The 17,396-nt window shown below is 42.5% G+C and overlaps 2 protein-coding genes across 13 annotated transcripts in view; one reads left to right on the forward strand and one right to left on the reverse strand.

Annotated features, from left to right (window-relative positions):
• The window catches only part of SLC25A13 (solute carrier family 25 member 13), a 99,869-nt gene extending 92,963 nt beyond the window's left edge, over positions 1 to 6,906 (forward strand). For both annotated transcript variants that reach the window (XM_056486185.1, XM_056486187.1), the window contains exons 15-18: positions 632 to 770; positions 4,487 to 4,645; positions 4,726 to 4,816; positions 5,697 to 6,906. In XM_056486185.1, the coding sequence (XP_056342160.1) occupies positions 632 to 770; positions 4,487 to 4,645; positions 4,726 to 4,816; positions 5,697 to 5,886 (579 nt within the window). In that variant the 3' untranslated portion in view covers positions 5,887 to 6,906. The remainder of the gene's footprint in view (positions 1 to 631; positions 771 to 4,486; positions 4,646 to 4,725; positions 4,817 to 5,696) is intronic.
• A 4,003-nt stretch (positions 6,907 to 10,909) lies between these two features.
• The window catches only part of DYNC1I1 (dynein cytoplasmic 1 intermediate chain 1), a 182,837-nt gene continuing 176,350 nt past the window's right edge, over positions 10,910 to 17,396 (reverse strand). For all 11 annotated transcript variants that reach the window (XM_056486198.1, XM_056486193.1, XM_056486195.1 and 8 more), the window contains one exon: positions 10,910 to 11,856. In XM_056486198.1, coding sequence (XP_056342173.1) covers positions 11,746 to 11,856 — 111 coding nt within the window. In that variant the 3' untranslated portion in view covers positions 10,910 to 11,745. The remainder of the gene's footprint in view (positions 11,857 to 17,396) is intronic.

A 17,396-nucleotide genomic window follows, 5' to 3' on the forward strand; every position in this document is an offset into this window, starting at 1 on the left:
CTACTTCCACAAACTGATAACAAGGTAAATTTAACAGTAAGAGATGAAAGTTACTGAAACAAACTGTATCCCAGATAACTTGTACTTTAAAATTCACAAGCAAATCACGCTGTTACTGTTCTGCAAAAGACCTGCTGTTATGCCCCTACTCACTCAATATATATTGCATTATCAATTATAGTGCCTGCATAGAGGTATGGACTGTTTTCCCTGGAGTATTAAGTGGGAATGACATGTGACAGACCTATTCTGTGGTTCTGTTTCAAACACTTCCTAAACTCCCACTACAGGTTCATGGCTACAGGGTCAACTATTTAAATTCTCCAAAGGTGTTTTCAGAGTTTACTCAAACACGTGGTATTTTCTCCATTACCAGCATATAACTACAATACCTCAGAGTAAGGGAGAACAGGTAAACAAGACACAAACAGTGACAAAAATTACTGAACCAAGAAACAACACAGAGACACTCCTCAGCAGGGTGGAATACATTAATTTCTCAAAATTAATGTTTTTTCTATAAGGCCTTTGCAGCAAAATGAAAAAATACAAAGTTGCTCCATTCTCTGATATTCATGGCTCATCATGGTGAATTTGGTCATTCTCAAAAGTTGTTCTCTTTCTCAAACAGGGTGCTAAGGCATGTTTTTTGCGTGACATCCCCTTCTCTGCCATTTACTTCCCCTGTTATGCTCATTTGAAAGCTTCATTTACAAATGAAGATGGGAGGGTTAGCCCTGGAAATCTGCTCTTGGCTGGATCAATAGCTGGTAAGTGCCCAGATTTCTTTTTTTGTGGCTCTATACTGCTCTGGCAGCACAATAATTATGGCAGTGACAACAATAAAAAAATGCTCAAAAGTATATGCAACAATACTGTATTTTGCAGCCTTATGCAGAAACAACAAAGTTACTATGCTGTAGAGTGAGTTGAAAATACTGTAAATTCCTGGTATAATCATAATGTTCAGGAAGCAAAAGAAAGAGAAAAGAAAGTATTTTGCTGTTTATTTTTAAAAATAATTTATCATCATTCCTTGTGAAGTTACTGTACTGGTTTTGGCTGTGTCTCACTGACAGTGTTTTGCTGAAATTATTTATAAACCATAGCATTCATAAAATTCTTTATGATCAAATGATTCTTGAATTTTGGTGTATGTAGTCCAGAGGCCACACTAGAAGTACAGCTCTCCAAACACAGTGATATAATAGGTAATAAAATGATGACAGTATTTGCTTCCCTCAGTATCCCATTGAAGTTACTTGGCTTCTTGAGGATTTCACCTTTATCATTTTTTTAATATTAGAGCAGAAGATCTTGAAAACGTTGCTGCAGTGCTACAGGCTGATAATTCCTCACATACCCAGATATGACAGAGGTGCAGAGGGTGATCTTGAGCACTTGGTTGTTCTAGTCTGCTGCATAGCAGACAGAAGAGTCCAAACATGCTTAACTTCTCACAGATGAATTTAGCTTGAGTGTGCCAAAGGCTAAGGGAGAACACAGAGGCTGTGTAAGCCTCAGCCTGCCCTTGTGTCTGCTGCATGGCTGGTCCCTGCTCAAGCACCCAGCTTCTGCACCCAAAGGGGATCACCACTTGGTGGCTGTGTGCTGGAGGGGCAGCTTGAGAGTCCTGCTCCTGCAGTGTCCATGGTTTCCCCCCTAGGAAACAAATAAGCTTGCAAATTTGTGCAACAGGACCTTTAGGGGAGTGTGTAGCAACAGGAGGGCTCAAATCAGGTGGTATTTCCACCAATGCTTATTGGGGTCTGCTTGGTCTCTCCAAGCTGCAGCCAAGTTCCTCTTCCAGCATGGCCCCTGGCAGACTGCTGTGACCTGCCAGGTGAGAAAAATGATGGAATGGCATGAATCCAGTACAGAATGGTGGTTTAGCAATGTTTCCTCATTTAATTGTAAGCTTTCTTCTCCTGAGAAAACTTCTTGGTCAAAATTATGCACAGGGCTGTGTCTCTTGGAGAACAAGGCCCTTTTATAGCCAGTATCTGGTCTTAGAGAACAGCTAAGATTGGTTGGTTTGTCATGTTGAAGCATATTGATCTCTATTCAGTAGCTCATAGTCAAAACTAATTGAGCTGGCACTAGCAAAGCCAGCTGTGTTCCAGTGAGTGCTGCTCAAACCCCCCTTGTCCTCTCCCCTCCCCCACCCCATTCCAAAGCCAGGCTCCAAACCCTCCAACAGGAGCTTTTACAGCCAGCTTATTTCTTACCCATTTTAATGGAACAAAACAATTCTTGAACTTTAGATCATATTTACAGACTTGAAACATAAGATGGCATTTTTAAGCCAAGTAATTTCTTAGATTTTCCTATTTTTCTCTTTCTAGCCATTGTCAGGTGATTGCAGACTGAGATAACTGTCCCTTTGAAGTTCAGGCACAGAAGCAGTCTTTATTGTTGCTGATATGGCTCACCAATCTTGCTATAATGTGAATTTTATCCAGTGCTTCCTGTGAATCCCATCCTAGGTTAACTCTCATGACCAAATTGCAGTGTTAGAGATACAACACTCTCCACTGTTTACAAAAACAAGAAATTTGCTTTATTGGGTACATGTAAAGCGTGATGGGGATGCATGTGTCCACTGTTTTGCCAAAAGAAAGTCAAAGGAAAGGCAGAACAAAACACCCACCACTTGTGAAAAGCTGGCTTTGGTCTCTGGGCTGATGTCTCTCCTCCAGCCAGGGATCTCACTTGGTAGTCAGACTTCATATGTGTGCGTGAGCTCTGGCTGCATGTGGGGAACTCCCCCTTCCCACACCCAGCCCATGGTGCTGGGATATTCATCTAGTCATACCCAGATGTGCACCTGTGTCCTCTGCCAGTGGGTGTTGCTTGTACTGCTTTCATTGTCTTCATTTCCACTGTGGTTGGGGTCACAGGCAGCACATGTGTCATCTAGTTTGATCTGCCTGTTTTTCAGATGTCTCAGCCTGTTGTGCTGTAGCATATTCTGAGATGATTCTAAAACCATCTGCAGGATCTCTCCTTAATTTGCTCTGTTTGCTTATTGCCTCCATGAAGTTCCTTCTCCTCCCCTAGCTCCTTTTTATTCTTGTCAGCTCCTGCTGGGCTATTTGTCACATTCTGATTGTAAGCTTCTCTTGGCAGCAATCTGTAACTTCGATTTGTCTGTAAATGCTTTTGTCCTATACACATAGTTCTAAAGAAAGGATTTTAAGTATCTCAAGTGCAAAATATCCTCAATAATATGGAGTGAGTGATAAGGAGATGGAAGTCACCTGTAGTAAGCAGAATTCTCTCTAAGTAAGTTCTTTGGTTTTTTTGAAAACACTGGTTATTTTTGAAGGGCAAAAGTCTGGCTTCAAATTGAAGACTCAAGCAATACCCTGGTGTGGGCAAGGCTAAGCAAAGAGGAATTTCAGTGTTTCTGTTCAGAAACCTTGAGCAGGGTTTAGTGCTTGCCTGTCAGACAGCCCATGCTTGCACTGAGTGCACACTCAGTGTATGAGTTTTTTGGAGGGGACAAGGGGAGGAGGAGGAAACCTTTTGGTGATATGCACATGATTTGATCTCTTGGAGCAGCCTGCAGTAAAGGTACTCTGGAGCTTGAGGCCAGACGATGCTGGTTTGGACAAAATTTGTTACAGAATTATTAAGCTGGGAAAAAAAAGGAAAGGAGATTTATGCATCTACATCTAACCAAGTTGGTTTGGAACAGATGCAGAATGGAAAAGTTATAAAACCATAAGAGACAGTGTCTTCTGACTACAGTCTTGGTGCTTTTCTTTGCTTTTTTTTTTTGGCTTTTTTCCCCCCAATTCTAAACATGCCCCAAGTTTGGATAGGAATGATTTGAGAAATACCACCCATTGGTAATTTGCTTTCAGTTGATTATCTGCCAGGGTAAATTTAAATCTTCCTCCACATATTCTGCTGAGGATGTCAGCTGTGGCTTTGCAGCTGAGCAATCTGCCATTCCTAATGAGAAGAATGACCCTTTTTGTAAGCCTCAGCTCTCAAGCAGTGCTGAGCATGCATGGCATTATCTGGTTCTCAGTGACATTGCTGCATGAGGGGTGTTTGTGCGTCTGTGTTTGTGTCTGTGTACAGCCTATTCTAGCACAGTGTACACCAGGATGCCAGGAACCACAGAGAGGAATGAAAAGGAAAGGGAAATATCAACCTTCCCTCCAAAAGCTTTGTGCTTATTAACTATGCAAGTTTCTGATTAGCACTGGAAACTCCAATCTGTGCCTCCCAGCTTGGCAGGAAGCACATGATATGGTTGTTCCTCTGGGAGAAGCCACTCTCTGGGTTAAGCCACGTCCCCAACAGCAACCTCTTGTTGCTTGCTGTTTGTTCTCCTTGCTGGGTTCTGCTTAAATCAAATGTGGCTGGATTCTCCTGATGTAAGGGGAAAGACCTGCTTGCCCCTGGATAAAAGAGGTGTGTAGTATATGTGCCAAGCCAGTGGTACCCACCTGATGACTTTTGTGTTGTGCAGGTATGCCTGCAGCCTCTCTGGTCACCCCTGCAGACGTGATCAAAACAAGGCTGCAGGTGGCAGCCCGAGCAGGACAGACCACCTACAGCGGTGTCGTGGACTGCTTTGCCAAGATCCTGCGGGAGGAAGGTCCGAAGGCTCTCTGGAAAGGAGCAGGAGGTGTGTAAAAGAGCTTGGATTGCCAAGTCATTTCTAATTGTGGCATTTGTCACTTAGGAACTCTCTTCTTTTCTTTCAAGCTCGTGTGTTTCGATCTTCTCCTCAGTTTGGTGTAACTCTGGTGACTTATGAGCTACTGCAGAGATGGTTTTATGTGGACTTTGGAGGAGTGTAAGTATCTGATGTCTGACTATACCAGGGATCCTGAAGTTACCCTTGGTTCTGTTGGGTCTTGGTCCTCCTCAAAGCACAAGAGCCAGGGACTTGCTAGGACATTTTGTAAAGGCTTTGTAAATATTATTTCAAACACACTTCACTGGTAGGGGTTGGGATGCTATTCCAGTACCTGTTTCTTAGCAAGATATTACCACATTTTATATCACAATTTCAAGCAGGGGACCTATGTTAGTGTAAACAGAGACAGTGGGAGGCTAAATAATGGGCTGAGGATGTAAATGCAGGAAAAATGTGATGCTTGCCAAGTCGGGATACACTCTGCATTAGTCCTCATTATTTGGTGGAGGAGCTGTGTCCCTGATTAGACAGGGCATTTGACATCCAAAAAAAGTATGCTGTATACTGTTGTCCCCAAGGTCAAAACCAATTTGTTGGAGCTTCAGCTGTGCCTCCTGCCTTTGTTGACAATACAGGTGGATGTGCATGTGGCTGTTTAAGTTGATCCCAGAGCAGCTGCAGACTCTATGCATCTTTGGGGACAGTTTGAAAGCCACCACAAAAATTACTTAAACTCTGCTATGTTCCTGGATTGGCTGTGTGCTTATGACTTATGATCCCCTGCTACCTCACACTAGTTTTGATTAATGCACTGCAAATTTTGTCTGGATTTGACTGTAATCAATCAACATGAAGGCTCCTAACTGTTCTGGAAGGTTTTAAAACAGAGTATTTCTTCTTACATTGCAGCATTTAATTTAGTTATTTACAGGCAAGTACACTCATATGTCTCATTAAATTTACTTTATGGAGAAGATTTTTGTGAATACTGACTTTAGTCTATGAAAATTAATTTATTATTTTTATTATTTTGCAGAAAACCAGCTGGATCAGAGACAGTTCCTAAATCTAGGATCACGCTCCCTGCTCCTAACCCTGACCATGTTGGTGGTTATAAATTGGCAGTTGCCACTTTTGCAGGGATTGAAAACAAGTTTGGACTTTACCTACCTCGGTTTAAGCCATCGCCACCTACCTCAAAGGCTGCTGCAGCAGTAGGACCCTAAGTTCATTGCTGTAGGGTTTTTGTTATTAGTTGGGAAAGAGCCACTTTTCTAATTGGTTAATACTTCATTCTTTTAGCTTCTCATCATATAAAAGATTAGCTTCATTTGAGTTTCAAGGTAATTTTCATCTTAAATGGAATCATTTGTCTTTGTGCTTCCGTAACCAGATCACTGTGAAATTCTTACCAGTTGTTTTAAGTTTGGGACCATGAATGTATTTGTCCACATCTGACATGTGCTTGTGTTGGGAAGACACTAATTTTAGGTTCTGTTTATTGGGGAGGGCTGGGTGAGAGCTGTGAACCAGATCATTCTACAGGCAATGCTCAGTGCAGATGACATGGGCAGATGTCGCACATCGTCACTCAAATGGAAAGCTCATTGGATATCACGGTGCTCAAAGCAGAATGATTTGGACTGTAAATTGGGTTTAAACTCGGTGCGTGTCTGTAGAGGTCAGCAAATCTATAGCTGGTACCTAAATATGCCAGTACAGCTTCAACTTCTTAAATCTGGATACGCACAAGTTCTGTTTCTGGATTGTATTATGGAGCTTTTATGTGGAACATGTTTTTGTAATGGAAACCACATTTATAAATGTTTAGCCGTTGTATTATGTTACTGGTATCAAAATGCTCAAAAGAAAGTGTTATTGTCCATAGTCTTTGCACTTTATGGCAGAACTTTTGGCATTCTACTACACATACAAGGAAATTTCATAACTAGGTGCCTATCTTGGGTTGCTGGTGTTTGGAATTCAGTTTGTATATGCACTTCTATAGTAAAACGCTGCTTGTTTAAATAACTGCAATAGAAAATTCATGCACTGTATCAATGGTACCTGCCTTAACTGCTGGCTTGTAATTGGCAAATAGGTGGTTTCAGATTCTTATTTACTTCATTGAGTCAAAAGAGATTAAAATAGTCTAAAATAAAAGAATTTTACTTAATCTTTGGTGCCTTGCACAGTGTTTAGAAAATTCTGTATTTATGAAGATAGAAATAAACTTTTCAAACAGATGCATACATGGTATTCTGTTACAGAAATAGCACAGTACGTCAAATGTCTTGTTCAACTTCAGTGATAAAGTCAAGTTAAGATGAAGCTAATATTTGCACTTGGAGGCTATAAAAACACCTGCAGCTTGAGAACAAATTACTACAATTTCCCTGCCTAGAAAAGACATCTCTTGGTGGAGATGTCACTCAGGAAAAAAGAGCAAGTTTCTCCTCAGTCAGAAGCCAGGACTGAAGCTTTGATATTTTGATCTTTACTTTTAGAGGGAGGTTATGAACAGCCTGGTCATCTAGTCAGTTGATCACTGCTGGGTGATCTTCTGTGTTGGGTGTCTTCTATGATGCCTCTTAAGATGAGGAATTTGGCCTTGCTTGTCTCCTTGGAGAGGGGGTGTGAGGGGAGGGTGCCTTCAACCTTGGCTGTAAACTGAGGGAATGCACAGATGCAGCATCTCTGCAGAAGAATGACTTTGCTGTGCAATATCACACTGTGCTGTAATTTGTGGAAATACTGAAACGGAAACCACTCTGATTTTGCATTTGTATTTGGGTCATCATGAAAATTATTCTCTTGGACTAATTTGTATTTTGAAGTTACTAGTGAAATGGAGCTCAGGGATAGGAGTAGCAGCACTTGTGCATGTGAAGGTGAGGGGTGCAGATGACATTTACCTGCAGCTGTGCCATGGAGACTGGCTAAACCACTGTGCAGAGACTGCACTGGGCTCTGACAGACAGCAACTTCTTCCTCCCAGCCCTGTATATCCCCAGATAACAGCTCCCTCATTTCAGAAAGGGGGAAAAAAGCTCTCCCTTGTAATAACCCTTCAAAATCAACCATCAGGATTTTTGCTTGAAGGATGTCACAAAAGTAAAGCATTCTCACTGGGAGCTGCCTGTGCTTCACACATGAGATTTTAGGCTGTTTAAGAGCTGGTTTTATACTTCATCCCTCAGATTTGTATGATATACCATGTCAGGGGTTTCTGTGGGAAGTCAGCAGCTCCAGGGCGATGTCTGAGTGCAGAGCTGCACCTTTTCTCTGATCCAGGAGAGGAAATGCCTGGCCACTGAATAGGCTTAGGTTGGCAGCTGCTTCCTCCTGGCTCATTCTGGAGAGGGACACCCAGGCTGCACCCACCAGAGCACATCCCTCTGCTGCCTGACACTGAACCCCAGCGCTGCTGGGCTTTGCAGCCAGGAACGGAAGAGGAATTAGAGCTGGGTTATTGTAGGGCTTGCACAATTCCTTGGCTCATGTGATAAAGACCATTCATTGCTTGTGTTCCACAAAACCAATTTCTCTGCCTCCTGGTGCCCTCTCATTCCCTGGCTTGGTGGTATATTTATGACTTGTTCTTTATTTTGGGGATGAAGGGCAAAGCTCCCATTCCAGGAACAAAGCTCAGGTACAGCTCTCCTATGGCAGATCCATCTCAGAAGGCCACAGCCTTCATCTCCTCTGAGCAGGGCTGGACTGATGACCTCACCCCACCCATGGTGGCTTTCCTCTTCGCCATTAACTTTCCTGGAGGATTGTTCTCTCCTGCCCATCCCTTCAGGGTCAGTAGACAGCAGAGGTACGGGCAGAAGTGTTAAAAAGCCAGTGGCTGCTTTGTTAATGTGAAGCTGAGTTCAAAACATTCCAAATCGTGCTGCAGCTCTGCCCAGAGGTCTTGGGGAAGATCTGTGCCCACAGTCGGCTTCCTCCAGACACAAAAGGATGCATTCCTGCTCTGAAAAACTTGCAGGCCAAGGAATTGTCAGATTGCCTTGCAAACAAACAAAACGCCCTGAGGACAATGTTTGTCCTCTCTTGGTTTCTGGGTGAGTTATGCAAATGGGTAAAAAGTAACCTCACTTGCTTCCTGCACTCCAGCTAACTCTCTGTGACAGCACTTCTAGAAAAAAGAAATGGCCAGATACTGGTGATGTTACCTGTCAGACTGAGAGTGGGGCAGGGGTGTCCCTGAAGCAGTTACCCCATGTTTGTGCTTCTCAGTCCAGCAGAAGCCAGGAGATGCTGTTCTGCCTGGTCCCCAGGGAATGGGTTGGGTTTAAGCTGACTTAATATTGACAGTTTGCAGGGATGCTTTTGTGAGCAAACACACCACAGGATTCAAAAATAAATTGGGCAGGTTTTTCTAAACCTGCTAAAAATAAAAAACCTGACAAGCAGCTCTGCATCATCTTAGGAGGGGACAGCCTGCTTGGAATGACCTTGTCATACATGTCAGCCTGCTGCTGAGATCCTCTCCAGTGGCACAGGGATGATCAGGAATCCTCCAGCTTTGCTGTTTAAACACTGCTGTGAAACTCAGACTCTGTTTTTGGTTTAAATATTTGCCTCTTTTGCATAAGCTAGAAGGCAATTTCCAGAGATAGTAATCATTTTTAAGTTATTGAATTGTTGAGAATATACAAATCTCAAGACGTTTGTATTTTAAGTGTCTCCAGAGACCTTTGAACACATCAAATAACACAGAAGCAGCCTGGGATGAAGTGGTTTCTTTAATGCCATGTGCCATATGGTGGTTCTGCTTTCTGCATGGTGGGCAGCAGATAACTCAGGCTGTGTGACTGGGCAGCCTCCCCTAGTGCTGAATGGGGGGATGTCATCAAAGTGTCTGTTGCCCTTCAGAGAGATGACATTTGAAGTGTAGTAATAATTTTAACTGCTCCTTGCACTGTTCCTGATTGCACCAGGAAGCAGTGCTATTGCTAGATTCATTCCAGCTGCTGTAGTTACATTGCCTGCCCTTCCTCACACCCCAGGCTGTGCAGACACTGTGTGCCAGACATGGTGGTGTTACTTCAGAAGTATCTTTGCTTATGACTGAAGGAGAACCGGTCCTGTAAGCTTCCCAAGCACAGGTGGCTACTCTATAGCACCCTTAGGCTCTGAGTCCTTCCTTAGGTCTGGTGCTGTCCTGGTGACAGGAGTGTCCTTTGTCACTAGCCAGTGGAGACCATCCCACTCCCTGTGGGATGCTATTTTGCTCTGTGAGGGGTTTCCAGTCTTCTGCTGTGTGTGCTTTTTATCTACAGTTGCTAAAACTCTTCAGAACTTTTTCCACCTGTCTTGTGTTAAGGAACCTATTCCTCATTGTTTCCATAGAGATGCATGTTGTCATTTTTAGTGTGAGATGATAATATTCTAGGGTGTGGTAGGGACTCTGATATTTTCAGAAGTAGCAAATGTTTGGGGCATTGGTTTTGAGACCCAGGAGGCAACACCTTCCATCTTGGAAAATTTATTGTGGAGCACTTGCTGAGTACCCTGAGGAAAAAGCTGCAGCTCTTGAATCATTGCAACCCAGCACTGACTGCATTTGTCCTGCCTGCTCTTTCTCTTTGAAGTAATAAGCTACAGGTAATTCTGTGGAGTCTAATCTCAGCAGTAAAGACTTGCTCTGACAGCCTTTCCATGGACATATTTGTGGTGTTCCCAGACATTTTCCACTTCCAGCTTTCAAAGATCCACTTGGTCCAAGTGCTGTTATTTACATGATGGACCTGGCATTCTAGCCCCATGCTCAGTTCTGTGTGTCCTGGTCAAATTCTAGGATGGCCAGTGCTGTGCGCATGTTCTTTCAGTATACCCTGACTATCATCTTTCTCGTTACCACAGAGTCTCTTGAACAAAGTGCATGTCATAAAGGTGAAGAATCCTGCTTCACCTTTCAGCTAATGCCTTCAGCTCCCACCCCCAGTGCTACCTGTCATGTCTCCCCATGCCCTTTCACAGCTCCTTTCAGAACAAATCCCACATCCCTGGCCTCATCATTCCTCTGCCTCTCGCCTGTGCTGGCATAGCTCTGATCCTTGGCATTGAAATCAAGGGAGACTCTGGACTTTCCTTCAACAACTACAGGAGAGTTGTCCCTTCCACATGTACCTCACAGTCCTGTCCTCCATCCTAAACCTCAGTTTAGCCTCACCAGTGACTTGTAATGAACATGCTGAGCACTGCTGGCAAGGAAAGATCAACCACACTGCAACAGAACAGGCCTGATACATTTTATTGCCAATACTGGTGTCATACTTGGGAACCACCACTCTTTGTCAGACTGTTAGTGTTAACTTGCATGACAAGTATCAGCGATCAACTGTATCTGAAATATAGTTAAAGTGCCTAGAAATAATAGGCATCTTAAAAAAAAGGAAAGGGAACTCATTCCATCCACTCAAGCCAACCTTTATAGATCTTACATCTTAAGCACAACTGATGTACTGTAATTGTTACGTGGACTTTAATGTAACCTCTACAGCAGCACACAGACAATGCAGTTCTCTCGTTATGCACATGCTTTAGGATCGTTTATTTTAATGCTTTCAAATAAATATGTTCCATGCAGCACACCGCAATAAATAAGGAGCAGCAACTTTCGTATAGTACATCCATTCATAATGTAAGTCACCATGTGATACACCACATCTAAAGTCTTTGGCCCAGTCCCATACAGTGAAGCACACCACATCTGCACATAATCATATCTGGCTTCATATGGATTTAATAGGACTATGCCAGAAGGGCAATGTGAGCACAAGTTTAACCAGGGGTTCCTAGCTATTAAATACAGCTACTAAGTAGTTAAAAGGCAACAACTAAACCCATAAAGGGTTGATTTGTCTTTTCTTTCTTGCTTTTCAGACAGAAATATAAAGTATGAAAATGCTCTGGATATTTTCAGCCTTGTGTAAAGCAGTGTGATTAATATGGAATGCTTTGAGCAATACTGGCATGTACACTGGCATCAAAAGCCACAGCAAGACTGACTGACACGGAGCAGTGGCGTGCTCGGCGGGGGAAGCTGCTGTTCTGGCGCTGCTCCTCTCCCTCTATGCCGAGAGCTCCACCGCCCCCTCCTCCTCGCTGTCGGCTCGGTTGGCGCGGATCTCCACCAAGGTCCGGGCGAAGCGCGTCCACTCGTCGTTGTGGGGAACAGCCAGCTGCAGGACAAGGCAGCAGAGAAGTAATTAACACACTGCTGGTGCAGGAGCGGTTCTCGCTCTGCCCAAAACTGAGGCACCTCCTTTGAGGAGAGCTCCTAGCACAATCCTACCACTGTGCACAGTGAAGCACCAAGGCATGTGCCTCACCAACCCGCTGGGGGCTGGTACCTGGGAAGTGTGGCCAGGTTCTCAAGGCACATCTGGCAGTTCCCTATTCAAGTACCAGCCAGGCCAGAAGGAGCCTTTAGTCACTGGCAGAGCAAAAGACTTTAAATTCTTGATTTTGTGGTGTTGCTGCAAAATCTACCCCTTGGTTAAAATATTTCAGATTTTCCAAACTAGAGCAAGGTCCCTGATGTCTACATGTACACACACGTATGTTTCACTTTATACACACAAGCTGGCCATTGGCAGTCAGCAAGGCTGTGCCCAAGTGTAATTGTTTGCAGGACTCAGGTCAGTGTGCACAAGGTAATAGAGCTTTTAAAACACTGTGCTGAAACTATTTTCCTGAAGTTCATTAAAGCTCTAAGTAGTAAAGTAAGTATATTGTTTTATTTTAGTTACCCTCATCTATGTTAAGGAATTCACAGTTACAGGAAATCCATTACAAAGGAAATGTTATAGCAACTGGATACTGCATTACTAGTCTGATTTTTTTATATCACCATGCAAGATCTATTTCCATTTAATACCATTGATGTTTCTAATGAAGAACTCTTGGACATTAGGCTTCAAGAGAAATGTGTAATCTAAATAGCTGAACTTCCAGACAAAATGCTTTAGTGCTATGGCAAAATAATACTGCAGTCATTTCCAGCTGGATCCAATACTGCAATTTCTGGAAGATAATGCAAGCTGGGATTGAGATAATTAAAAAGAAAAAACAGAAACAAAAAAATGAAACACCAAAACAAAACAAGCACTTTTCTCAACTTTGTTTTCATTAAGCCAAATTCCAGAAAACAGCAACAAGCATCCACATGATCCATGCAAGTTTTTACTGCCCTCCTGAAGTGCTGCGATCACATCCTGAATATAATACGAAAGAATAACTGTTTCAAGACATTACACAGTCCTTGGTACTGAAGAAGGCAACTTTTTTGGAAACTACAGGAAACTATAATAAACTGCTGTCCACCTTAGCAAATGGATGCCTTTGGACTGAAGAATGGGTATAACCATAGCTAATCCAGTCTGTACTACCCAGTATTCGATCTGAACTGACTAAAGTCTTCTAATACACCACAAGAAGTGCCAAGCAGATGGTCAAGATATGTCCAAGATAAACTGTGTATGAAAGCTCCACATACACTGCTGCAAGTACTAATCTTATGGACAAGAATTTACAATACAAGATCTAAACACTTCCATATCTCACTGGTGATTATCAGGCTTTTTATTTTGCCTCTACATCCAGTATTTTGCAGAAAACACAGTGTGTTTTTTAACACTTCCCATGTATTATACATATATCAGTGACATTATGAAGGGCTGGTGTGCAAGTTTGGGGTTTTGCCTGTTGAAACACCAAATATAGTACAGTTAGCATTAACTGAGGCTATGGACTGAGAAATGCAACCTGTGAAAAAGCCATCTCAGCTCAGTTAATACAGGCATCACTGCAGTTTCTGGTTTTTCCCTTCCTTGTCTTCCACTTCTGGCATTTTTCTTCTTTACTTCTCCCAGGAATGGAGACCAGACTTACAAGAGTAAATAATTTCAGATAGCTGTCTCTCATGCTCACAATGCACAAATGTGGCTCTGGGATGGCCTATATTTGAAAGACCACTCTGTTCTTTCAAAATCCTTCAGCAGAAGGAACTGTAGCACCAGAAGAAAGGTCAGTGCACCAGCAAACAAGTACCTGTAGCACACGTTTGGTGACTGCCACACACCTATACCAGCTTCTGTAAAGTAGTAAGGGGCAGTGCAGAGATCCTTCTATCAGAGATGGAACCAAAACCAGCTGTGCAACCATCTCCCTATTATTACTACATCTCCTGGAAGATTTCATTTCTTCTGATGGGTACAGCATTACCATTTGTCATACTCTTGAATGAAATGATTCTCACTGATTTCAAGCAGAAAAATATTTGAAGTGGAGCAATATCCTAGGCAAAAGATTTTCTGGATTTAATAAAGCATTGCTGCTCCTTGTCTTCTAAAGTCTTTAACAGCATTACATTGTATTAAGTGGCTGAAAAATAAAATATGTCATTCTAAAGAAAAAAGTCAAATCTATTTATGGCATTGAGATAATTTAATTGCCTTTACTCCACAGCATGGCCACAGACAAAATCAAAGTCCAGGCTATTAAAAAAACTTTGTATCTCAAACTTTAAGTGTCTCCCCAGGAATGTATGCATCACATGCTTTATTTTTAGCTGATAGTGTTAGCAAGGTCTGGGCCATTTCTAGTGACTCAGTTCACCAGGCAATTAATGACCAAAGTCAATAGCTTTAGCACAGAGGAAAAAATATTCAGTGTCCACATGAAATTCCTTACAACTTCATCTTATTTTACCTTATTTAATCTCATGCACTGCATCATGCTTTCAACAAGGGGCCAATCCTGCTAATAGACTGTTAGTAGAATAAACCTCTCTAATATAAATTCCTCAGGGATGCAGAGGGAAACCTTGGCAATAATAAAGTCAAAGGAAAAATTGTCTTTTATACTCCAAACCCCTTCTTTCTGCAAAGGCCCCAATACTAAACCACAATAGTTATACAGGAAAAGACCACAAATATAAACAAAAGTTCCACAAACTCCAATTCAAATTCTTCTCTGGATTAATGCTCCCCTTCCAGTCATTTTCCATTCAAGTTCCTTCGTCTGGGCGCACCGACACACACAAGTGCTGGAGACCTGGGTCTATCTGTGGGATCTCCCTCTCAGCTTTTCTGCACATGTTTTTTCTGAAAATACCAGGGCAGAGGTGGAAGAAATGAGGAGATATTCCATGGAGGAAGGGCAGAGGTTTAGAGCTATCTGGGTGTTCCTCATGTGGCAATTTTGCTGTCCACTTCCAGTTACTACAAAACAGCATGTGATAACTTCCACGTTAGGATAGAAATGTTCACCAAAGCATAAAAATTTAATATAATAACTTATTTGGATCAGAAGGTTATTTGAATGAACTGATGCTAAGGTATGGAGCAGAACAAGAACATAAAAGCTATTAAGTGTTTTCTTCTGATCCCTTTACAATGAAACACGAAAGCTACCCACACCTAATTAATTGACTGAATTACTTTAGCTTTAACATCATGATATGTTTAGGCTGCATCAGACAGCAATTCTAATGAGGAAAACCAGTACTATCTACAAAAAATGGCCACCAGGATCTTCATGACAAGAACCTGTCCTTGCCTTGCTGATGTGTCAATATTCTACATGATTTATGCAGTACACAACCAAACTGCATCTCAGTGCTACCCCAGAGCCCTTGAACCTTCTGAAGCTTCTGTTTCTGGGGAGATCACTCTAGCCAAGCATTTCACTTACCTGTCAGCTTTCCTGCCCTAAAACATGTCCTGCTCCCCATTGGGACTGACCAAGGGGATGGTTTATGTGTGTGACAGAGTGCTCCCCTCCTGAGGCTTGCCAGGGAGCACAGGCAGCACCAGGCACATGAACTTCACCAAAACCAGCCTCCTCCACCTTCTCATGGAGCCAGAGACTTCCCTGGAGTGCAGACCTTCCAGTCCATACACCAGAGATTTGACAAACACAAGCTGTATTTCTGTGATTTCCTAGAAACTATGCAACTTCACTGAACACTACTTCTCTGAAACAGAGCTCAGGAAAAGGAGATGCTCTGACCAGACAGCCCTTGATGCTGTCCTCTGAGTCAATCAGTGCTGGGCTCCCCCAGCAAGCAGAACAGGAACAAAAAACCAGGGCCTGAAGATAAAAATCAGCATCATTTTCATTTTCAGATAAATTAACACCTTCTGGTATATTTGCTCTCTAAAGTTAGGGAAAAGGAAAAGGAAAAGGAAAAGGAAAAGGAAAAGGAAAAGGAAAAGGAAAAGGAAAAGGAAAAGGGAAGAAGGAAAAAGGAAGAAGGAAAAAGGAAAAAAGGAAAAAAAGGAGAGAAGGAGAAATTTAGAGATAAAGCCCCCAAATCTTTGAATGTGCCTTTTAAAGGGATCTATCCAGATGGTTGAAACAAGATATTACAACATATTTCAAGACTTTTTTGTATTTCCCTCCTATCCATCTTTTTTATGGCTGAGAGTGTTTCAGCTGAACTTGTTCAAATCCCTGTATAGCTTCAGTTTCCCTTAAAAAACACTTTCCAGCCAATGAATTATTCATTGAGGATATTTCACTTTATTTCTGGCTCCTTGCCTTCCCTGAAGCCTCTAAATCTTTGGGATGGGAGTGGTCAAACTCTTCCTGCCTTCATCCCCACAAACTCTTGTCCATCACAGCTCTCCTTTGAGGGCAGTGAACTCTGCTGAGAAGGAATCAAAATGCAATTTCAGCAGCAGCAGCCACTTCCACTTTGGATGAAGCAGTGTCTATAAGCTCAAAGGGAGCACAGTTGTCTATGCTGAACCTGTTCCATTTCCTTTTAATGACTGTACTTCATGGGCTTATTTACCTGTCACTGAGACACTGGCTCATAACCTGCAGCACAGATCACTGGTGAAATAATTGTGTGATCCCAGTCACCAGTTTTGTAGTCACAGTTTTTTTGGCTTCACCTAGAGTTCAGAAGCCTCAAAGCAAAAGCAGCCACGGCAAGGAGCTCCTCAGCATCGACAGTGACTGAGAGGTTGTTGTGAAGGAGTGAAGCTCTCCAGGCAGCACGGCCTGTGACACTTCTGACCCCGTGTCCCATGGACACAGGTGTAAATGGAGACTGACAACGAGCAGCCACACCAGGGCTCGGCAGATCTGCCAGAGCCTGTGGTTGCAGCCGGCCCGCGCCGCCCCAGTGCCACGCACTGTTTTCAATTACAAATTGCAGACGAGCCGGCATGGTGGTCCAAGATACTCTCCAAGGGTGATAGCAGTTCCCAGTTCAAAAATCTGTGCCCCATTCAAACGTTTTGTAGGGGCACAATGCTTTCTTATTTTTTGTGTTAAGAAAAAGCTTGTTCTGATCTAAATTGATGGCCTTCTTATAGCTAATCACTGTGCTCCAAAAGGTCAGACACGTTCTGATTAACACACATCTTTTGTTAGTTCCATTTGGGTTTGTCTGGAGGCAAAGGGTGATCTTATTTTAGACAATTCTGTTGTCTCTACTTCCACAGAGCTGTATATGCCATAAAAACTCCTATCTAGCAGGGAAAAGAAAAACTATATAAAAATTAATGATCTAAAATAGACTGTTACTATTACAATTTTTTAGAAGGGCAAGTTAAACACTCTTTGAAGAGATAACTAATTAAAACTTAGAAAATACTAAGATTAATCTGAGTTTGTGAACAACAGCAAGTCCTGGTGAACTAGTGACTAAAATCTCAGGCTTCACACTAAGTTATTTGTGTATGTGGCTTATCACCATTTTAATATT

This window comes from Oenanthe melanoleuca, chromosome 2 (assembly GCF_029582105.1).
Source record: "Oenanthe melanoleuca isolate GR-GAL-2019-014 chromosome 2, OMel1.0, whole genome shotgun sequence".
In the NCBI taxonomy this organism is placed as follows: Eukaryota; Metazoa; Chordata; class Aves; order Passeriformes; family Muscicapidae; genus Oenanthe; species Oenanthe melanoleuca.